Raw genomic sequence first — 20,536 nt, 5'->3', positions numbered from 1 at the left:
ACAGCCGCTCCGCGCAGCTCTGTTTGGATTGTTTAAGCGCTTCGCCCCTATCGGGCAATTCACATTCCTTTTATTCATGAGGACGGCCAGAAATTGCAGACCTAAAATGACAGGAGGACAACGAATGTAGCCATTTTAATACAGCACTGAGATAAAACACTAAATATCAGAAGGGCTAGCCTTCTGAGTTATGCTTACCCTCAGCGCAGTCAGAGATTAAGCTCACTCGACAGAATTTGCACTCTGTGTTCTGTGCTCTGTGCTCTGCGCTCTGAGTGAGTGCTCGGCCCTCGCTCTGTGTCAGCCTGTGCGCTGGGCCGAGCCTCCGCACTGCGTAACCCCGGGAGCCGACGGCTGGCCGACAGGCGCATTACGACGCGGTCTGCGCAGCTGTACGCTGTGTCCGTCCTGAATCATGACCTCTCCCTCTGCAGCAGGAAGGAACACAATGTTCCTGGCCCGTTCTCGCACGGCCTCCTCGGCTGTCTGCCTCCACCACGCCATCCCATGGAAGTACAGAGATGCAGATTTCTCTGCAGCGGAGAGCTGGCAGCACCATCGCACTGACTAACAGGAGCAGAAAACAAGCGTATCAAGTTGCCAGTGTCTCCCTGTTTTTAAAGGAAGCACCCGTATTTATGTTTTCTGCAAGAGTTTGAGGGCATTTTCTGAATTATCATTTTATAGTGTACAGTGATCCTTGCCTTTTGTGAAAAATCTATAACACACACACACACACACACACACACACACACACACACACACACACACACACACACACACACCATAGCTCTAGTAGTCACCTGGGTTTTAGAACATCAGTTTGGTAGCCCACAACAAAAAAGAGCTGTACCATGTGCCTGCACTGCCAGTTTTCCACCCACGTGCAATAAATATGTACGATATAAAATATGTTTAAGACATTAGGTGCTGGCACAGATCTCTATAGCCTGGGAACAGGGAGTCCTGCTTGGCACAAATATGTGAAACTGTGAATAGGGAGGGTCACATGTATTCCCTTGTGTTTGACTGGGGATTGTGGGTAATGAAGTCCATTTCTGGAGTGAGAAGAGATGCTGTAGTCATGTTCCCATAGGTCACTGAAAAATGACCCTGGATTAGCTGCCCTGCTGAGACAAGCAGTGTTGTTTTGAATGGCAGAATTGTGAAGGAAACATGGCTACAGGTTATGCTGCTTTTCTAGTAATTTTTGTTAGCCTTATGTTTAGCCTGGAACAAGTTCCTTCCATAAACCGCAATATTACCCATATATGGTTAAAAGTGTGCATGCAGATGTACAGGCAGTCTCTGCTTTTATGACACCAGGCGTTTCTGAAAACGCTGTCATAAACCAAATTGTTTGTTTGGAATTAAGTTTTATTTTCCAACTATAAATCAAAATGTTCAGAAAACAGCTGCACAAATATAGGATTAAAGCAAATATATGTGTATATACGTTATATATTGAATGTATAGTAGACCACAATTCTATCCCTTTGCTATGTAGAAGAAAGACACCTGATGGTGTGGCCTGGTGCATTCTGGGACATGTTGTTACCCGACAGAGACACCAGACAGAGGCAGAGCCTTGGCGTGTTCCGACATGATAGCATGACAGTTTGTGTTGGAGCCAGGTTATTAGCGTCCGGAAGAGCAGTTTGTCTGAGTGGACTGCAGGGGCTTTGTCTCTGGGCTGCTGAAAGCCTCACTCGAGTAAACAGGCAGGACTATATTTGTCTTATTTTCCTGTGGTGTGTTTGTTTGTTTCCTACATTGCTGCTCACTGTGTGATACTGTGCCTTATCTATCTCAGGGCAGTGTGCTTTCATCATGCTCGGTGAACAGCTCTATGTTTGGATCATGCTGTCAGGAAACCTCTTAGTTTGCTCCCCCCTCAGCTAATGGGATCCACTTCTTGTGCTGTGGGGTTTGGAATGGAGACCCTGATGGCATTTGCAGCAGCTCCAAGCAGGAAGTAGAACTTTCAGATTGACGATCACCAGCACCTTTGTCTAATCGTAGATGACGCAGGAGTCTGATCATCTCACTCTGGAAGCCACTGGCACAGTTGCTGATATCATGTGCTGCCGTGCTTTGATGTCTGACAATGTTTTCTACCCACAATGCAACTGGACCTAAACGAGTTTTATAGAGCTGAGGTAGGACAGATGTTTCAGACCGTACATGACCCACATTCAGAAGTTTTGAATGGTGTGAGACGGTGAGTACTGTACCATGCCTGGAACCAACAGGTCACAGGTTCAAATCCCAGGGAGACAGCTGCTGTATAACTGGATAATGTCTTTTAATGAGCAGTACCCAGTGTGCGGAGGCCGATGTCACAGGTGTTGAGGGAGAGAGCAGTTTGTTTTCCAAGGTTGAGGTGAAAAGCCGACCCTGCTGGTGCAGTGCTGTCACGGCTCTGATTGAGTAAAAGGTCAAAGTTCGCAACTTCCAAAGGGAGCTGACCTTTAAAAGTGGTCTGCCCCGCCAGTGAAGAATTATGGGAGGAGCCTGGCATAGGGGACAGAATGGGGTCAGGATGGAGCAAGGCCTACAGGGGACACAGATATTAGCATGGGGCTGGTTCCAAAGTCCACCTTTAAGGCCCCCAGTGAAGGCTCTCGCTCTCATTCCAGGGCCCTCACGAATGAGAGGCGAAGGGGTCGTGAAAAGTGAGCCCTTCAAAATCATCAGTCAGCTGCCATGACTAGCGAGCGGCTCACAGCACATTTGGGATTTGTAGTTTTTGAGATGGTAATTTGGATGCATATTAATATATCAATGCCCCATTTAGCACTACTCTGTAGAAAACTGGTTTGTTACTATGCTCATAGTCAAAGCCACTGACTGTCTGTCCCAATTTTTACCAAAGGCATCACAACAAAATCAATGGGGTTTTGGAGTTTTGTTCTGAAAATGATCTAGGGACAGAGGGCAGATCTGCAGTAAGTGTGATTATACTGGACCTTTGCTCCTTACAGAGTGAGGCTCTATGAGAGGAAAAAGCAGGCATTTTAAAAGAATCTCAGCTGTGCTCATTTGTCCAGCAGGAGGAGTCTGGCCCTGGTCCACTCTCTATATATATAAAATAAATACTTAAATTTTGTAAGACTGCATAAATGCATGGAAATACATATATTTTTTTAAATCCATGTTCTCATTCTTTGGAACAAATCCCCTGAGTTAACAAAGTACAGCTGTAGTGTTACCTGTTGACATCACAGTTCAGTAACCCAGTACAGCTGTGCATGCTGTATAATTCTGCTCCGTGTCTATCACTGTCTCACTCACAAACACAGAATTGAAAACAATCAGGGTAACCCTGAATGATTCCGACGTTTGCTTGAGAGGCTGGTCTGCTGCGGTTGTTTATGATGGTTTGTGGGATGGTCACGGTGGTTTCTGAGATTTTGTTTCTACGGTCCCTTATTTTGTTGCCTTATTTGAGCCATCATATATGTTAATCTAGGCACACATTTGTGATTTCTACACTATGTTTAGCACTGAAGCCTGTTCATGTGTGGCTAGTGGTATCCTGTTTGTGCAACCATCCACGCCATTTTATTAGATACATAAGGGCATGAGAGCATATGCCAAATGACAATAATGTAACTTATTGTAACCTTCAAGGGTTTGAGGATTTAAGGATGGACTTTGGAACGCAACCAGGATCTTACCCTCCTCTGTTGCATTTCCTTGTGCAATAACATTCACTCATGCTCACCTGATGATATCATTTCTTGACCTTCAGATTCTGTCAAAGATGGGTGGTGTCTACACTCTGACAAAGCAGTCAGGTGCTGTTCCATACACAAACACCAAGGCTGTGTGCTGTTAGGGTGAGAGTGATGCGTGTGGACCTGTAAGGGGTGAGGGCTGTGGAGGTGGTCTGTGCTGGGGAGGGCTTGTAGAAGGCAGTGTCCAGAGAAAGTTCTGGTCGCTCTGCGCATACGCTGGTGTTGGGAGAAAGAGGCGAGTCCTGCTCTGGGACAGTGCCTGTCCTCATTTGGGCTGGCATCAGTGGGTTGCCGCCCTTTGAGAGTCAACAGCCCGTGAAGTGTCACTCGCTACGGGCAGGCCGGGTCTCTCCAGAGCGCTGCCTGTGGGAATCCGGGCGGTTCCCTCAGAGAGGCAGACAGCGGCCCAACCGCCGCTGAGATTCCCTTTAAAAGGAACGGGACCTGCGGCCTTGTTCATCTGATAAACACAGCAGCATCAGGCAAGAGGGAGACGACCTCACTGCACACGCAGTCACTGTTGTGACTGATGGGACAAAATGTCTTACATTTTGACATCCTTTTCCTCATTGAAGTGAATAATTGGTTGTTAATTAATTTTTTTTTTTAAACTCTCTCTTTGCATACCCAAGCACAACTGTGCATTTGCTGGCAGAAGAGTTGTAATCCGAGCAGGAAATGTGACACAGTGTACACCGATCTCAGTAACTCCTCTTCTTTTGCAGGGTATGCCTTCCTGCTGTTCCAGGAGGAGACATCTGTACAGGCCCTAATCGATGCATGCATCGAGGAGGATGGCAAGCTCTACCTGTGTGTGTCCAGCCCCACCATCAAGGACAAACCGGTGAGTTTCACAGCACCACTGCCAGGCTTGTCTGTCTGTTCAGGCCGTTAGTCAAGGACAAATTGGTCAGCAGTAGAGGTGTTTTCCACTGAGACACATCTGACCATAATCTTCTCTCTCCTTGTTTCCTCCTCTCTCTCTCCCTCTCTATCTCTCTCTCTCTCTCTCTCTCTCTCTCTCTCTCTCTCTCTCTCTCTCTCTCTCTCTCTCTCCCCCCTCCATCCTGTGCTTCCTGTGTCGGAGCCTCTGGCCCTCACTGACAGAGAGCAGCGCTCTCCCTCTCCGGTGGCATGAGCAGAAGCAGTAGCAAGCTGCGTTAACGAGTCTTTAATTAAGCTGACACTTCCTGCTGCCAGCCCTAATGCACCCTGGGTGTTCTGAGCAAACAGTGACCTCAGGTGCCACTTCCTCTGTGCCACTTCCCTGCACTCTTGCCCCCCCTTGCAAACACAGATCTCCTTTAGTGCACAGCAGGCTTGATTCAATAATCACATGCGCTATGCAGGTGCAGAGGAACTTCTAATGGGGTTTAACCCTTCTGGCCTTTTTAATTAGTCTAAAGTCTCTTCTTTCAAAATATAACTGCAACACAAATTATATTACCTTTTTATACAGAGGCTTCACTCTACTCTGTAACAATGGAGTCTCTGGACTCTTTAAAGCTGACAGCAGGAACCGGCTGTGTATAAAATCTTACGTGTGTGTATGTGAGAGTTTATGAGATCATGTCTGTATGTGCACACTTGTGTGTGTATGTGTGTGTGTGTGTGTGTGTGTGTGTGCCTGACAAGGTAAATGTGTGGTTTAGATGTGTGTGTGTGTGTGCGCGTGCAGGCGCGTGTGTGTGTGTGCGCGCTCTCATCTCTTTCATGCTCTCACCTCTCAGGTTCAGATTCGTCCCTGGAATCTAAGTGACAGTGACTTTGTGATGGATGGCTCCCAGCCCCTAGACCCACGGAAGACCATCTTTGTGGGTGGGGTCCCGCGGCCCCTTCGTGCAGGTGAGGGAGGCGGTGAGGGGGGATTGCATTTTAGGTTTTTTTAGGTTTTTGCCTGGTCAGAGAGAATATACTGTGGACACTGACATTTGCACCAACGCCCCCTCCACAGTGGAACTGGCTATGATCATGGACCGTCTGTATGGGGGGGTCTGCTACGCCGGCATCGACACTGACCCTGAGCTCAAGTATCCCAAGGGGGCGGGGCGTGTGGCCTTCTCCAATCAGCAGAGCTACATTGCCGCCATTAGCGCCAGATTCGTCCAGCTGCAGCACAATGACATCGACAAACGGGTGAGTGCGTAAGTTGGGAGGAGTGGGGAAGTGACATCTTTAAGCTGAGGGAGGACCAGCTCGGCTGTCATTTTTGTCTGTGCGTGTGCGTGAGTGCATGCGCGTGTGTGTGTGTGTGTGTGTGTGTGTGTGTGTGTGTGTGTGTGTGTGTGTGTGTGTGTGTGTGCGCCATTGCTTGTATGTGTGCTTTAGATGATACAGCTTCATTCTCCCAGATTTGCATGGTGCGGTTTCATTTCAGATGAATTTTGGCATAGGATATCAAATATCCTGGAAAAGAAGGCTTTTGGGAGGGACATGAAGACATATTAGCTCTGCATTATTAAGTTCAGGAAATATATTTTTTTTCAGTCTTCATTTCATTAATATCCTTGACCGGTGAACTTGTAATTTTGTGCAAGAATCCAAAAAATATAATTTCTCCAAAGTTCAGGCCCCCATAACGTTGGCCTGTCTTTCAGAGAACATCAGTCAGGGGGTTATGAACGAGGAGTCTTTTCCTGTTCTCTGATTATGCTCATTTGGAGGTTGAAAGGTGACTGTAGGCCACGGTGGTGTAAACTGCAGTGGACAGTAGAGGAATGGCAGCAGTTGCTTTTCAGACAGCTCTCTTCTGCCATGGCTTACATTTCGTTATAGTAGATAGATTTACAGCCTGTGCATTCATGGCTCTGTGTGCCTGGAATCTTGACAGACATTTTGAGTTGTAGACTCTGGTATGATAATTACATGAAATTCACTGTTCCTATGCACGTGTCCATCCAACTGCGGTGCCCCTGAGCTGGCAGCCATCGGCCAGTTATTTTCAGTCTTTTACCCCCCTCGCTTACCAGACCATGACCAACGAGACTCGGGGCCTGCCAGATTGTTTGAACTTCTCCTCAGCCGGACCGTTCCTGCGGGGTGGTGGTGGTAGGGTGGGGGGGTCACATGGGAGTTGACTGCTGACTCTACTCGCTCGACGTGGCCAACCGCGTCCAACGTGATCGGTTTGTTACAACTGGGCATTGTGGGAAGACGGCCCTCTGTTTTGAGTGAGCTCCTTTTTGGTTGCTCTTCTGACAGTGATCAGAGGGGACTCCAGCCCTGATCGGGCTCTTGCTGCGCATTCTCAATGGATCCGGAGGCTCGGAAAGCTTGTGGTTTTTCCGTCCCACCTGCGGTTGCTCTGTGTCTGACTCTTCTCTCGAGTGACACGCCGGACCAGCTGCACATGACATTTATTCACGAAGTATGGTGGCGGTTACCATTTTGCGTGTCCTTGTAATTACCCAGTTGCGCCGGCCACCAAGTGCAGATAATTCAGTGTAGCAGAGAAGTCCGGTTCCCTCTTAAAGTTCTCAAATGTACCAGGATTCTGGAACGTTGACCATTCTCTAAGACTGTTGTTGGGCGGTGTTCGCTGCAGGTAGCAAGGTTCGTGCTGCTCCTCTGTTGTCACTCCAGAGTGCTTAACATTTCTGTTTATGTATTAGACTCCATTTTATTGTCATTAACTTTCAGTTAGTCTTAACGCATACAAGTTATGTAGTTGTTGATGGCACTTGTTCCAGGTGAATGCTGAGCTCTGCAGCCCAAGACACAGTGTGTTTGTGTAGGCCAGGGTTCCCTTGTCATTCCACTTTTCAGCTCTGTCATCAGCCACTCACGAGGTCCTCTGATGACACCAGTGAGGGACACCCCTATCCTCCTATCACCATTCACTTTAATGTAGTGTGCAGTGGAACTAGAGGACTAGCCACTGGATGTCTGCAAATTTATCAGAGCATTGCACTGGTTGCGCTCCAGCACTTCTGCTGGAGTGCAGAGGATGTAACTGGCCATTCCAAAGTCAATGTGAAAAAGGGTAAAAAAAAAAACAGGAAGGAATCGGCGCATTCATCACTTTTGCATTAGACAGAGGGAATGTCACAGTGTTATACTTACATCAAAGGTTTGCGTTCTTGTGGAAGGAAATGGAGAATTCTCTGCTGTGAAACTGGTTCTTTGCTCTATTCCACGTTCCTAGCTTTGCAATACACATACCTGTTAAAACTGTAGTCAGTACATTTTATCACTGTAATTACTGAGTTCCGGGTCTGCATTGGAGTCAGGGCTGAGTTCCGGGTCTGCATTGGAGTCAGGGCTGAGTTCCGGGTCTGCATTGGAGTCAGGGCTGAGTTCCGGGTCTGCATTGGAGTCAGGGCTGAGTTCCGGGTCTGCATTGGAGTCAGGGCTGAGTTCCGGGTCTGCATTGGAGTCAGGGCTGAGCACTGGGTCTGCATTGGAGTCAGGGCTGAGTTCCGGGTCTGCATTGGAGTCAGGGCTGAGTTCCGGGTCTGCATTGGAGTCAGGGCTGAGCACTGGGTCTGCATTCGAGTCAGGGCTGAGCACTGGGTCTGCATTCGAGTCAGGGCTGAGCACTGGGTCTGCATTCGAGTCAGGGCTGAGTTCCGGGTCTGCATTCGAGTCAGGGCTGAGTTCCGGGTCTGCATTCGAGTCAGGGCTGAGCACTGGGTCAGTGCTGTGCAGTCAGGGCTGTGTTGTTGATCTGTGTTGCATCTCCCCGGTGACAAACGGAAGGAAGCAGAACCCTTTTATTATGCTGTCTGGCCACAGTGGAGATTTGTGCATGATCCCGGCACTCTGCAAACCACAGCTGTTCCGGCTGGAGCCTGTCTCCATGGCGATTTGGGGGGGTACGGGAAGGGGGGGGGGTGTGAGGCTCACTCTGCTTTTTGTCCTCGGCCGGGAGGGAACGATGGTGGCAGGCTAGGCGGGGCGCCCGCTCGGACCCACCCACAGCGTTGTGGCGTGCCTGCTTTACCTGCCCACAGTTGAGGGAATTGGCACAGGGGCGTCTCCAAATAGGGCACAGCGGCCACCAGAAAGGCCGGGAAGCCCGTGCAGCAGGCACATCCCATAATCGGCTGTGCTGTATGTATTCATCTCTGCATTTTGTTTGGCTTCTAAAGAGATCTGGGACTCGCATCATCCCCAGGCGTGCTAACCCCGCAGAGCCAAGCCTAAGCGGATTTATGCTGATGGTCAGCAACTAATCACAAAAAATTATGGTAGCTGTTTAGCTGGGCAGGGTTCTGACATTATTTCGGGGGGCTTGTGAAAATGAACAGGACGCAAAGGAGTTCCTACAGGGAGTGTGTGCGTGTTTGCCTTTTCAGCACTCTCAGGGCCTTTTTTCTCTCTTCCTGTTTGACAGCGTGTGATTTCTGCTCTTCCTGTAAAAACAGGGGGCTTGAATGGACACTTATTGCTCCTGCACTCTAAATCACTGCGGTGACCTGCCTCACCGTAGAGCTTCTTTCCTTTCTTAGAGCAACACAGAGGGAGAGGGAGCGAGAGGGAGGGGAGGAGGGAGAGAGAGATCCTGTCAGAAACACCATTAGAGAGCAGAGCAGACATTGCACACGAGTCACCCTTGGTTACCTCAACAGGGATGTTTGTGCGTGCGCACACACACACACACACACACACACACACACACACACACACACACACACACAAAATGCAGCAGGATTTACGGGTGTGCGGATAGCTTCTCTACAGCAAATGCAATGCGCACACAAACACCTCTTGCAGAGTTGTCTGTCCTGACTCTCATCTCTGCTGCCCCCTGCAGGTGGAGGTGAAGCCCTACGTGCTGGATGACCAGCTGTGCGACGAGTGTCAGGGGGCCCGCTGCGGGGGCAAGTTCGCGCCCTTCTTCTGCGCCAACGTCACCTGCCTGCAGTACTACTGCGAGTACTGCTGGGCCAGCATCCACTCCCGCGCCGGCCGCGAGTTCCACAAGCCGCTGGTCAAGGAGGGCGGGGACCGGCCGCGCCACGTGTCCTTCCGCTGGAGTTGAGGGGCCGTAGACCCCTATTCCCCACCCCCTACCACACCCCCTCACCCCCCCCCCCCCCTCCTCAGCATCCCAGGACAGCGCTGCACCCCCTCCACCCCCCATCACCCAAAATCATACCATGATGACGATAACGACCCAACATGGGTCTTTTTTTTTTATTTTAACGTTTTCAGCTCATTGTCCAGCATATTCTCTGACAAAGGAAAAAAGACAACAAAGTAACAAACCAGTTTATCTGTTCAGATTTTGCACTTTGTCACAAATCCGTACACAGACCGACGTATCTAAGAGAGTGCCGGGCCCGGTACCAGACCCGGTCATTCTGACGTCGCTTGTCCCGTAGGTCCGGTGGTTCAGTGTTCAGAGTCTGTCCCATCAGACTGAGGCCTAAGTGAGACTATATATATATATGAAAAGTTCTATATTTTTTTGTTTTATATCTATCTATATATAGATAATTTAATTTTCTGTGACAGGAGCATGCACTTATTTTCAGAAATGGTAGGACATTGCCCCTAGTAAAAAAAATTACCAAAGGTAAAAAGAATACATTAAAAGAATAACAAAAATAGGTGGCATAACATGTAGCAAAAAAAATTAAACAACTATTCAGTAATCAGTAGTGTGGGTCAGAAATACCCTGTTTAGAATAACAAGCCTATATTTGCTCTCCATTTTGACTTTTAAATATTAATACCTCATAAGCTCAATCAGAATCCAATTTTACTTTTTTTGTTTTGCTTTTACTATGTTTGGTTAGGTCTTTTATTTTTATATCATTTTAGTGTTATGTAAATGTAATGCTGCAATAGCTTTTGCTGCTAAATCCATGGTATTTCCTGATACCATAGTACTTTATTCAGGCTTGGGTGTAATATAAAAATGGACAAACAGTGATAGTGGATTGCACCTTCTGCCAAGGGGACTAGAATAGCATGGAGGGGGGGCGCCCTGAGAACAGCGGGGGTTGGGGTTGGGGGTGGGGTGGGGGTTGGGGGGGGGAGGTAAAGGGCAGGGTCGTCCCTGACTGCATGTTTAATTCAATCAGGTTGCTGCATGCAATACAATTTCAGTATCATGTCTATTATTCGATTTTTACCCACATTGCACACAAGCATAAGTAATATATGTACGACTACGGCGTGAACTGGACACAGCAGGGAAAACTGGTGAAATACTCCTGTAAAGTACCACGTTACCACGAAATCTGGCTGACCGTGCAGTCGCAGGGCAGTCTCTGTTAGACTGCCCCTGGATACAGAGACGAGCATATACCGGATTAACCACGATTTATCATGGGCTAATTAGATGTAGGATATCCTTTAAAAACTGTCTATGATTAGGTGAAGTACTTTTGCAGTGATTGTTAATATATAATTGTGCAATTTTATACAGTATGTAGTTAGGTCTGAGTATGTCTAGAACTGTGATTCGCTTTAACTGTTGTTGATGTCTGACATAGAAGTCCTGTGAAAACTTCATTACTAGCATACACAAAGACACACACTCGCACATGCAACCATGTGTCACATACACATGCACACACAAGCGCACACACAAGCGCGCACACACACACACACACACACACACACACACACACACACACACACACACACACACACACACACACACACACACACACACACACACACACACAGATAAGACAGTGAGCTGGAGTCTGAGATACACAGATCTGTCTGTACCATTGACATAGCTTAAAATGGTGTCCACAACCAAAGAGCTCATGTGATTAACACTTCAGCCACCAACACACTACCATGATGACAGCTGGCAGGGCGTTGAGTTCTGCACCAACAGGTCTGAATGGCGAGATAGGCATGTTTTTTTTTTTTTTCATTTGAGAAATCGGTGAAAGAAAAAAAAAAACCAAGGCAATGAGTTAAATCATAAGAGGAAACGGAAGAGTGCTTAAGAACTGTGTAACAGAGGTGTGCGGTTTCCAAGCTGAGCTCCAGTCCCCGGCCAGCGCTCAGTGTTCTCTTGACGTGATGATGACGACGTGTTAGTGACGTTGCCTTGAAGTTGCCAGAGAGTTGCGCGTTAGCTGGGGGTATACCCTTATTTTCCTGGGAAGCTTGAAGTAGAATTATGACCTGCTAAAAATGGTGGATTTTTTTTTTTTCTTTAGCAAAAAGGGGTTTGGATGTTGGGGAGGGGAGGGGGTGGGGGCGGGGTCATGGATGCAACATGAAGAAAAGTATTGGCTGCTGAACCTGGGGTGGGCAGGGCAGGGAAATGGGGTGGGTTGGGGGGGGGGAGTTTTCCTGGGTGGGAGGGGCTGGTTACTTGGTTTTTAGCAATTCTGTGGACAATCCGACAGGATACTACAACAACGCAAGTAGATGTGTGCATCACGTCCTGTTTCGTGTGTGTCGTGATTGTTCCTCGTTTGTCCCCTTTCTGTCTTTATTTCTTCATTTTCAGTAGTGAGTATTGGCTTTAGGGTGAAGTTTTTTCGTTTCTGAAAAAAACTAAACTAAAAAATAACAAAAACTCCTTTTTTTACTGATCAAAAATATATAAAAAACTAAACTAAAACAAAAAAGCTGATAATGATTAGTATCCCTATGAAAGTGAATTCTGGGCTTTTTTGTGATATTGCTTTCCCAGCCCAGATAGGTTTTCTATGTGTGTTCATTCTCTGTAAAAGACATTTGTTATGCACTACCCTTTGTATCTGGACAAACAGTCAGCTATTTTTTTTGTTAAGAAAAAAAAAAAGATAAAGCGTGCTTTCTGACTGACATGATCTTTTGCAATACCTCAATTTTGAAATATAATAGGAGAGAAATTGATATTTTCTAAATAAGTTTATTCAGATAAAATATATATATATATTAATTTAATTCTGCAAGAAAAAAATGATTTAACAGATGGTTGATTTTATTTTTGTCATGCTTATTTGCTTTTTATTTTTTATTTTTGGAAAAAAACTGAAGGAGCTAGAGCTTTATAACTTTAATATAACGATGTAGTTAGCTGAAGTACAGAGTGTACCTTATTGCAGAGGAAAGGGTTTGCAGAAAGAGCTTCCCTGTGTTTGCCTTCTGGGACGTCATGGGAACTCTTGATAAAAACGATTGAACGAAACCGCAGAGTTCCAAGGCAATTATTAATTCTTTCGAATTAAGATAAAAAAAAAGTTAAGAAGAAGAAACAATCTCCATTTGGTGCTGAGAAAGATAATTGAAGATACTTCCCTTGTTTTGTATATTTATAATCAATCATTTATTATGCTGACCAGAATTGTGAGAGATCTTCTGTTCATGTTATTTTTTTAAGATAACTTTTTTATGTTTCCTAAAAGTATGTGCTCCCTTTTGTTTTGTAAAGCGACATACCCTGCTTTGTTAACTTGACGTTATTAGAGGAAAAAAAAAGACTTTTGAGGGTCCTTGAGAAGGAGGAGAGGAAAAAGAATGTTATTTTTAAAATAAAGATTCAAAGTGTTTCAGCTGTAACTTGATTGAAAGCCCCCATGATGCATTGGGTGCATGGAGGCCTTTTCACGCAAGACTTGAATTAGTCCCATTTTTTTTTAAGGCTAACAACCTCGATTCTTTGTTGTAATGTGCAATACTGTTTGTACTGTTTGTAAAAAAGAAAAAAAAAAGAAAAAGAGGCATAAATCTTTATTGCAGATTTATTTTCATTGCAAGCATTGTGATTCACTACGATCATTTTCTACTGTGTAATTACCTACTCTACGTGCTAGTACCTTCCAGTAGTAATGTAGCCTTTGTACTGAGAAATTTTTCATTATTTTTAGAGATTTTGCTAAAAAAAGAAAATTGAAACATATTTACATATTTTTCATTTTTATTTCGTATTTTCTTCACAGACTTATTTCTCAACCATTAATATAGTTGTTTCTGGGGAGACTTTCATATCTGGTCAATGTCATTAATATTATTTTGTATTTTTACTTGGAATAAATTAATTTTATGATGCTAATTCTTTAAAGTTTATTTTTTCGTTTTGTTCATTTGTTTGTTTTGAAGCTAAAAAAAACCTTTGTAATATTGTTACTAAAGTGTTTAGATTTTTGAAATGCAAAGCTTTGTGTATTAACTCGCTGATGTGGTTTACATTAGTGTGGCAAAGATCTAAAAAAAAAAAAAAAAAAAAAACACAAAAAAACCAAGAAAGGATTCTGGCTGGTGGTGTTAAGTGATTGGCAATGTAATGAATGAATGGGCAATAAACGGTGACCGTAGCAGACCAGCGCGGACACTCAGTATGTTGTGGTATTATGCGAACGAGACTCCGCTGCTACCCCACCTTGTGTAGTAACACATCTGGGCAGGGGGTTGTCACAGTACATTTTGCTATGCGAGTCATAGCCATGCAAGTGGCATCTCTTTATTTTTTTTCTTAGAGGGCCGGGGGGTTTTCTAAGAACAGAGGGAGCACCCAGGTGATGTCCGCATACTTTGCGTGTGATTGTATTGTATAAGTATGAATGTAGTATTCAGCCGGCACCATTCTTTGGATGGAAGGAGAAAATTTATGCTGCTTTGCGTACCCCCCCCCCCCCCTTGCTTCAGGTCCATTTTATCTTTTTCTTTGACTTTAACCTACTAATGTACCAACCATGGATGAAACTTCCAAGGCATTCACACGTTATTGGCTACAGTAATTCACAGGTGTGTCCAGCAGGGAGCAGGTTGAAGTGAATGATCCCTCAAGATCTCTGAATAAGTACTGTGACATCCCCCTTCCGCTTGGAAAATATAAATCTGCACAATGAAACGGAACAACACTAATGGACGTGAGAATGTCATTACGAGCTTGTCTTTCGTACCGAGTTGTACTGGTGGTCTGACTAATTTATTTCTCACCAAGCTGCTGGGTCCTTTGTTGGGCCAGTGTTAAGACTCACACCACTAAGTATTTTTGAGTTCTTACAATCCTGACAATGAGCAACTCCTAAATGTTGAATGGGTTAAAAAAATTGTGTTGGGGGAAAAAAAAGCCATGTATTTGGTAAAGGTGACCATTTCATTTCTCTATATAATTCTTTATCTTTCATGTATCACAGGGTTTGGGTAGTATCTCTTCCCTCCTTCCCCATGGACATTCTCTCTGAGCAAACACCAGTAGGCCTACCTGTCTATCATGTCGTGATTTCCAAAACAGGATTGAAAAAAAAAAAAATAAACTGCTCTTCACTAGTTGTTTTTGTAGACTAACCACACTACTTTTAAATGTACTTTTTGAGATAACGTTTTTTTTTTTTTCTTTTCCTTTTGGGTGTGATTGCTGGTTCTTTGACGAGGCTTTGAGATTGTTGACTTGGACCTACGCTTGTCTGAATCTGCAGTACTACTGTGAATACAACATGGAGCTCAATGCTGCTATCGCTTACTACTGCTTCAAGTTTGTACTTCCGACTATTTTTTTCCCCCCTCTCTGTACTAATAAGCAGCTCTTATTAAACGTAGTTGTATGATGCAGTGGAATTTGTCGTCTCTTGCATGGGCTCCCAACACTCACACTCCTTGCTTTCAAGTTGAAATGCTTTGTTGGAAACATGACCAAAATGTGACCAAAACATGACCAATACTAAATGAGCGCACACAAGCATGTATGTTCTTGTACAAACTCGTATTCTGTTCTCATCTTTGCATAATTAAACATTTTGTACGCGAACACTTCATGAAGGCTGGAACATGGTGCTTCAAATTAGAAGCTTGCACAGCAGAAATATGGAGGCCTAACACTTCACCCTTTTCACCTAAAAAAATCAATTTAAACCCATTTCTCTAACATCAGCACTTTTTTTCTGTCCTCTAATCTTTAATCTGCCCCAGCACTCTTCCTGGGGACCTAACCTTTAACCCTAACTATGACATCACTATAACCTGGGCCCTGTCCGGTTGGCCTGGACCTTAACACCTCTCATCGCCTTGCACTGTAACAAGTCTCCCTCTTAAGACCATCCCTATATATGCATCAGCAGCAGACATGGGTTTTTTTAAGGGTTTGTGGCAAGATGCTGCATACTCTTAATGGAAAAGTCCTTTGAATGTTTCCAGAAATAAATCATTTAGCGTTTATGGCATTATTCAGTAGCGAGCCAGGAGCTGAGGCAGCAGCTCTGAGAAAGCTCTGAGAAAGCTTTGTGTGCCTCTGCGGAGTCAGAGCTGCTCCAGCACAGGATAACACAGACACAGAGTCCGCACAGGGCATCTGGAAGAAATCTACTGCAGCTACACAGGTAAATGGGCAGCCGCTATACCCATGTGCTTAGGGAAATGGAGGCAGATACTTAAAATCCTTTAAGTTACCATTCAGTTCACTCAAACGAACCTTCAAATAACAATACTCAAGGGGGTAACTGACTACTGGAGTTATTCAGTTCTTTTATTCATGCTGCATCATGAAATTCAGACCCAACCAGCAGTGCCAGAGACAGTAACCCGGTGGGTCTACCAGCAAAGCACCTCACACGCTGGACTTCATTCTTACTGAGCCCAACTCGCCAGCAAGAGGTCAGATTGCAGAGAGACAAAGGCCTGGAAGAGACTGCTGAGGCAGGGACCTTGGGGTGATGTGCATAACCGGCCAGAAAATACTACCACTCTATGCATCATCTTACTGCAGCTTACAGTACAATATTCCACAGTAGCAGTTTCTCCCACAGGGAGGGACTTTAAACTGTGAGCTGTGCTGGTTCGCCACCTACAGCCCTGACTGACAAGCACCAACTTTTGTGAATGACAACAGAAAAAGAGACAAGGAAAAGCTCTTTAGAATTTATTATAATTCTATCAGCTTTAACAAAAACGGCAAGTACAGAAATATTTACAGTTCTGTGATTTAAAACGCTCTCTTGTGAGGACAGTTGATCCGACTGGTTGATGCCAGTCCTCAGTACCTGGCTGGCGGCTGTGGCTTTTCCGAGGTGAGCTCTTACAAGAAACACACTGATTGGTTGCGGTTTTGGTGGAGGGGTGGGACTTATGCCAGCAACAGAGGGTGAAATGATGATGCAGTCTGCTCGACGTCATGGTTCTTGCACGGTGGTGTCTCAGAGGCTGTGGACCCTGTGCTAATGCGGTACCAGGAACTGAGAGAGGCTAAACAGCGCCCTCTGGAGGCTGGGAGTGCAGGGTCAGCCCACAGCTCCTGGGGCAACATCTCTGCTTCCTCCAATATAAAACAGCGTCTGTGGGGCGCAGCGGTTGCAGACACGCACACACCCTTTTTATTTACATCTAGAGTCCAGCAGATCCACGCTGGTTCCATAATGAGAGAACTGAGGGTTTAAGACTGAGTTTAAAAAGGGAGGAACACAGCACTTGAATGGAATGTCCATCCATTGTGCACAGCGATGCTATACTCTGATGCAGCCTTGTTTGACCGACGGGGGGGGGGGGGGGGGGGGGTGGAGTGCACACACTGAAATCTCAAACCAAGAAGGAAATGTGTTAAGACATCCTTCCTAAAAAGCCCTGTCCTCCTTGTGGTCCTGGCCCCCTCTCTACTCCACCACCAGCACCCATGCGGAAGACCGGCAGGCGGAGGCAGTCAGAGCAGCTAGGTACAGTCAGCTGGGCTAGTTACTGCAGTTACTGCAGACCGCTTAAAGCTGTCTAGACAGGCGCATTGGGAGATAATGCATGATGGGAGAGTTCATGAGGCTGTCCAAGTCACAATGAGCGTGGCAGGGTGTGTCCAGGCGTGGCAGGTTATTGGCGAGTGCATGAAGCTACCCAGGTCTTCCTGGGTGTGGCAGGGCTTGTCCGGGCGTGGCACACTATTAGAGTGCATGAAGCTGTCTGGGTTGCATTAGGTATGGCAGGACATGTGTGGGTGTGACTGGTTACTGTAGAGAGTGCGTGAAAGAAGCTGTCCAGGTCTATGTTGGGAGGGGTAGCGTGTGGCAGGTTTCTGGAGAGAGTGCGTGAAGGAAGCTGTCCCGGTCGTTCTGGGAGGGGCAGGGGGTCGCAGGTCACTGGAGAGAGTGCATGAAGCTGTCCAGGTCGTACTCGGTCTCGTACTGCTGCTGGTCCCACAGGTCTCCCAGGCCATCCAGCACCGACTTCATGGAGGCTTTTCCTGACGACGAGGCCGCAGACGTCTCGCCCTTCTCCGACTTCTCATCCTGCGGAGGACAAAGAGGAACGCGGTCAGTGTTCCGCAGACGCAACCCGCGCGCGAGAGACAGTGTGTGATGGGAGAGCGCGCTGACCTTGTCCAAGGTGAAGAGGTTGAGCAGCTGGTCGGTGCCCATGCTCTGCAGGCTGGCGTTCTCCTGGCTGATGACCGTGTTGGCGATGCTCATCTTGAACTTCTGCAGGCCCATGATCTTCTCCTCCAGCGTGCCTCGCGTGATGAGGCGGTACACGTTCACCACACGTTTCTGCACACGGAACACACACACACAAGCACACGGGACTCGCACACACCTTTGAAAGGACTCGCAGCAGACTAGGCAACCAACACAGCATCTGTGGTGCATTCAGAAAATATTTTGGAAAGGGTGAATTTTTAACCAGAATATTACAGGTTTGAATCCCAGGTTGGGTCTCTCTTGCTGTTACTTTGAGCATGGTATGTAACCTACTTCACTGCACTTAATATTCAGCCAAACAAATGGATCCTTTTAGAACATCTCAGATTACAACATCTTGATGTAATCCCATCTGAAAACTTCAGATGAAAAGCACACCTGTGAAGGCCTCAGGTGTGTCCTCTTCATTTACATTCCAAAAAAAAAAAAAAAAAAAAAAAAAAAAAACCTTCCACAAATGGGTCCATACCTGTCCGATCCTGTGGGCGCGGTCCATGGCCTGCAGGTCCCTCATCGGGTTCCAGTCATGCTCCACAAACACCACGGTGTCGGCGCCGGTCAGATTGAGACCCAGGCCTCCCACGTGGGTGGTGAGCAGCAGCACGTCGATGGACGGGTCATTGTTGAACCTTTGGGAAGGGGAGAGGCAGAGCAGGTTCAGGAAAAGTCAACTCCCAGAGAGGAAAGAGAGCCTCTGAATGACTGCTTAATGGGATACCGCACAAGTCATGGGAGAGAAAGGTTTCGCAAATACATGATTTCATGAATTCTTCGATTTGCTCTCCACAAAAAAAACATATTTGGTGCAAAGTCTAACGACATCCAGCGAGTGATCCTTAAGCGCTATGCTGTGCCCCGCCCCGCCCGGCGGCCGCCCTCACCTGGAGACGATAGAGTGACGCAGGCCAGCCTGCACGCTGCCGTCCAGGCGCAGGTAGGTGACCGAGGGCAGCTGCGGCTTCAGGAGGTCGTGCTCCACGATGTCCAGCATGCTCTTCAGCTGGCAGAAGATGAGCACGCGGTGCTGGGCCACCACGGCCTCCGTCCCCGCCTCCGAGGAGCCGGCCCCGCCCAGCCCGCAGTCCAGCAGCAGCTGCAGGGAGTCAGTACTTCAACAAGTGCGTGTGTGTGGTTTTTTTCCCTAACCTCCTCACACACACGTACACACACTTACACGTACATACATACACACACAACCTAGTTTAGAGTAGGGAGACAGTCTGGGTAAATCTGTCCCTGTTTCCCCCACCCCATTTAAAACTATTTGAATGTGGGAAGTTCAGTATTTGTGGGCAGAGGAGCAGGATACTTCACAGCGTAGGGGAGCCTTTTGGGTGTGGACGTGTCAGGCTCTTACCTGCTTGAGGGCAGACAGTTTGGGCGCGTGCTGGATGTCTCTCAGACTGGAGTGCTGAGCTGTCAGTTGCTCAGTGATGCGCTTGTACTCAGGATGTAAGGGCGTGAGGACCAGGGCCGGGTGGTTACACAGCTTCCTCAGGTATTGCAATGCCTGATGGGACACACACCTGTATTACACACTAGCCACGCGCACATTAGTGCATACACAAACACGTGCAGATGAGATCCATCTGCCTTATTGGAAAAACGTAACCTATGACATCTCATCGGACTCATCTGGAGAGCGCGTGACCCGTGACCGACCTGGAACACGTGACCCGTGGCCTTCAGCTTGGGTTTGTCCTCTTCCTCGGGTGCTGTGGCGGTCGAGATGGTGTCCTCTACGCTGACCTTGGCACGTGACCTGGCAAAGTCCTCATACAGCTGAACCTGGAGAGAGAGAGAGAGAGAGAGAGAGAGAGAGAGAGAGAGAGAGAGAGAGAGAGAGAGAGAGAGAGAGAGAGAGAGAGAGAGAGAGAGAGAGAGAGAGAGAGAGAGAGAGAGAGAGAGAGAGAGAGAGAGAGAGAGAGAACGTAGGAGTGCAGGGAAGAGAGAGAGGAGAGAAAAGAGAGATGACATCACATTTCCCTCAGATCAGGGTAGGGGGCTTTAATAGTACTACAAACACATTCACACACAGTACAAACACCAGGAGCCTGAGACCCTGGGTAAGAGTGTTCTCAGTGCAGACAATCCACCTATACTCTACACTTCGAGCACCATAGGGAAGGGGTTTCTTTAATGCTGTTGGCAGCACATTAATACCTCAACCCTGGGAGAAGCGGGCAGCTGGCTGCCATCTGTATGGCAGTCAAAAGAGTACCGTTACCTAGGCAGGAGGCCCTTGGTAGTTGTGGAAACTATGAAATTATGGGGTGGGAGACGGAGAAAGGCGCCGTGAAGGGTTTTTTTTTTCCCCCTGAGTCAATAGAGCGGGAGTGCTGGATTCAACAAAAACGTAATGAAAAACAGGGAAAACCTTAATGGCTTCATTTTAGCACAATGAGCTACACTGGGGTGGGGGGAGGGGGGTGTAAATTCCTGCGGTGCGGTCATCACAGGATCTGTGCCACACTCTTTCAATCTTTCATTCAG

General features: G+C 46.8%; 2 protein-coding genes across 6 annotated transcripts in view; one reads left to right on the top strand and one right to left on the bottom strand.

Moving 5' to 3' along the window:
• cpeb3 (cytoplasmic polyadenylation element binding protein 3) overlaps window positions 1-9,766 on the top strand; it is a 42,371-nt gene extending 32,605 nt beyond the window's left edge. For all 5 annotated transcript variants that reach the window (XM_036546267.1, XM_036546266.1, XM_036546268.1 and 2 more), the window contains 4 exons: window positions 4,466-4,584; window positions 5,471-5,585; window positions 5,695-5,876; window positions 9,496-9,766. In XM_036546267.1, coding sequence (XP_036402160.1) covers window positions 4,466-4,584; window positions 5,471-5,585; window positions 5,695-5,876; window positions 9,496-9,723 — 644 coding nt within the window. In that variant the 3' untranslated portion in view covers window positions 9,724-9,766. The remainder of the gene's footprint in view (window positions 1-4,465; window positions 4,585-5,470; window positions 5,586-5,694; window positions 5,877-9,495) is intronic.
• A 7,353-nt stretch (window positions 9,767-17,119) lies between these two features.
• Window positions 17,120-20,536, bottom strand: part of btaf1 (BTAF1 RNA polymerase II, B-TFIID transcription factor-associated) — a 29,247-nt gene continuing 25,830 nt past the window's right edge. The window contains exons 33-38 of the mRNA XM_036546731.1: window positions 19,706-19,831; window positions 19,401-19,553; window positions 18,925-19,136; window positions 18,513-18,672; window positions 17,942-18,112; window positions 17,120-17,854 (exon numbers count right to left, since the gene is read on the bottom strand). Coding sequence (XP_036402624.1) covers window positions 17,702-17,854; window positions 17,942-18,112; window positions 18,513-18,672; window positions 18,925-19,136; window positions 19,401-19,553; window positions 19,706-19,831 — 975 coding nt within the window. The 3' untranslated portion in view covers window positions 17,120-17,701. The remainder of the gene's footprint in view (window positions 17,855-17,941; window positions 18,113-18,512; window positions 18,673-18,924; window positions 19,137-19,400; window positions 19,554-19,705; window positions 19,832-20,536) is intronic.

Source organism: Megalops cyprinoides, chromosome 15 (genome assembly GCF_013368585.1).
Source record: "Megalops cyprinoides isolate fMegCyp1 chromosome 15, fMegCyp1.pri, whole genome shotgun sequence".
In the NCBI taxonomy this organism is placed as follows: domain Eukaryota; kingdom Metazoa; phylum Chordata; class Actinopteri; order Elopiformes; family Megalopidae; genus Megalops; species Megalops cyprinoides.
Note: the sequence above shows the minus strand (reverse complement) of the source record. Positions and strands in the feature narration are given on the sequence as shown.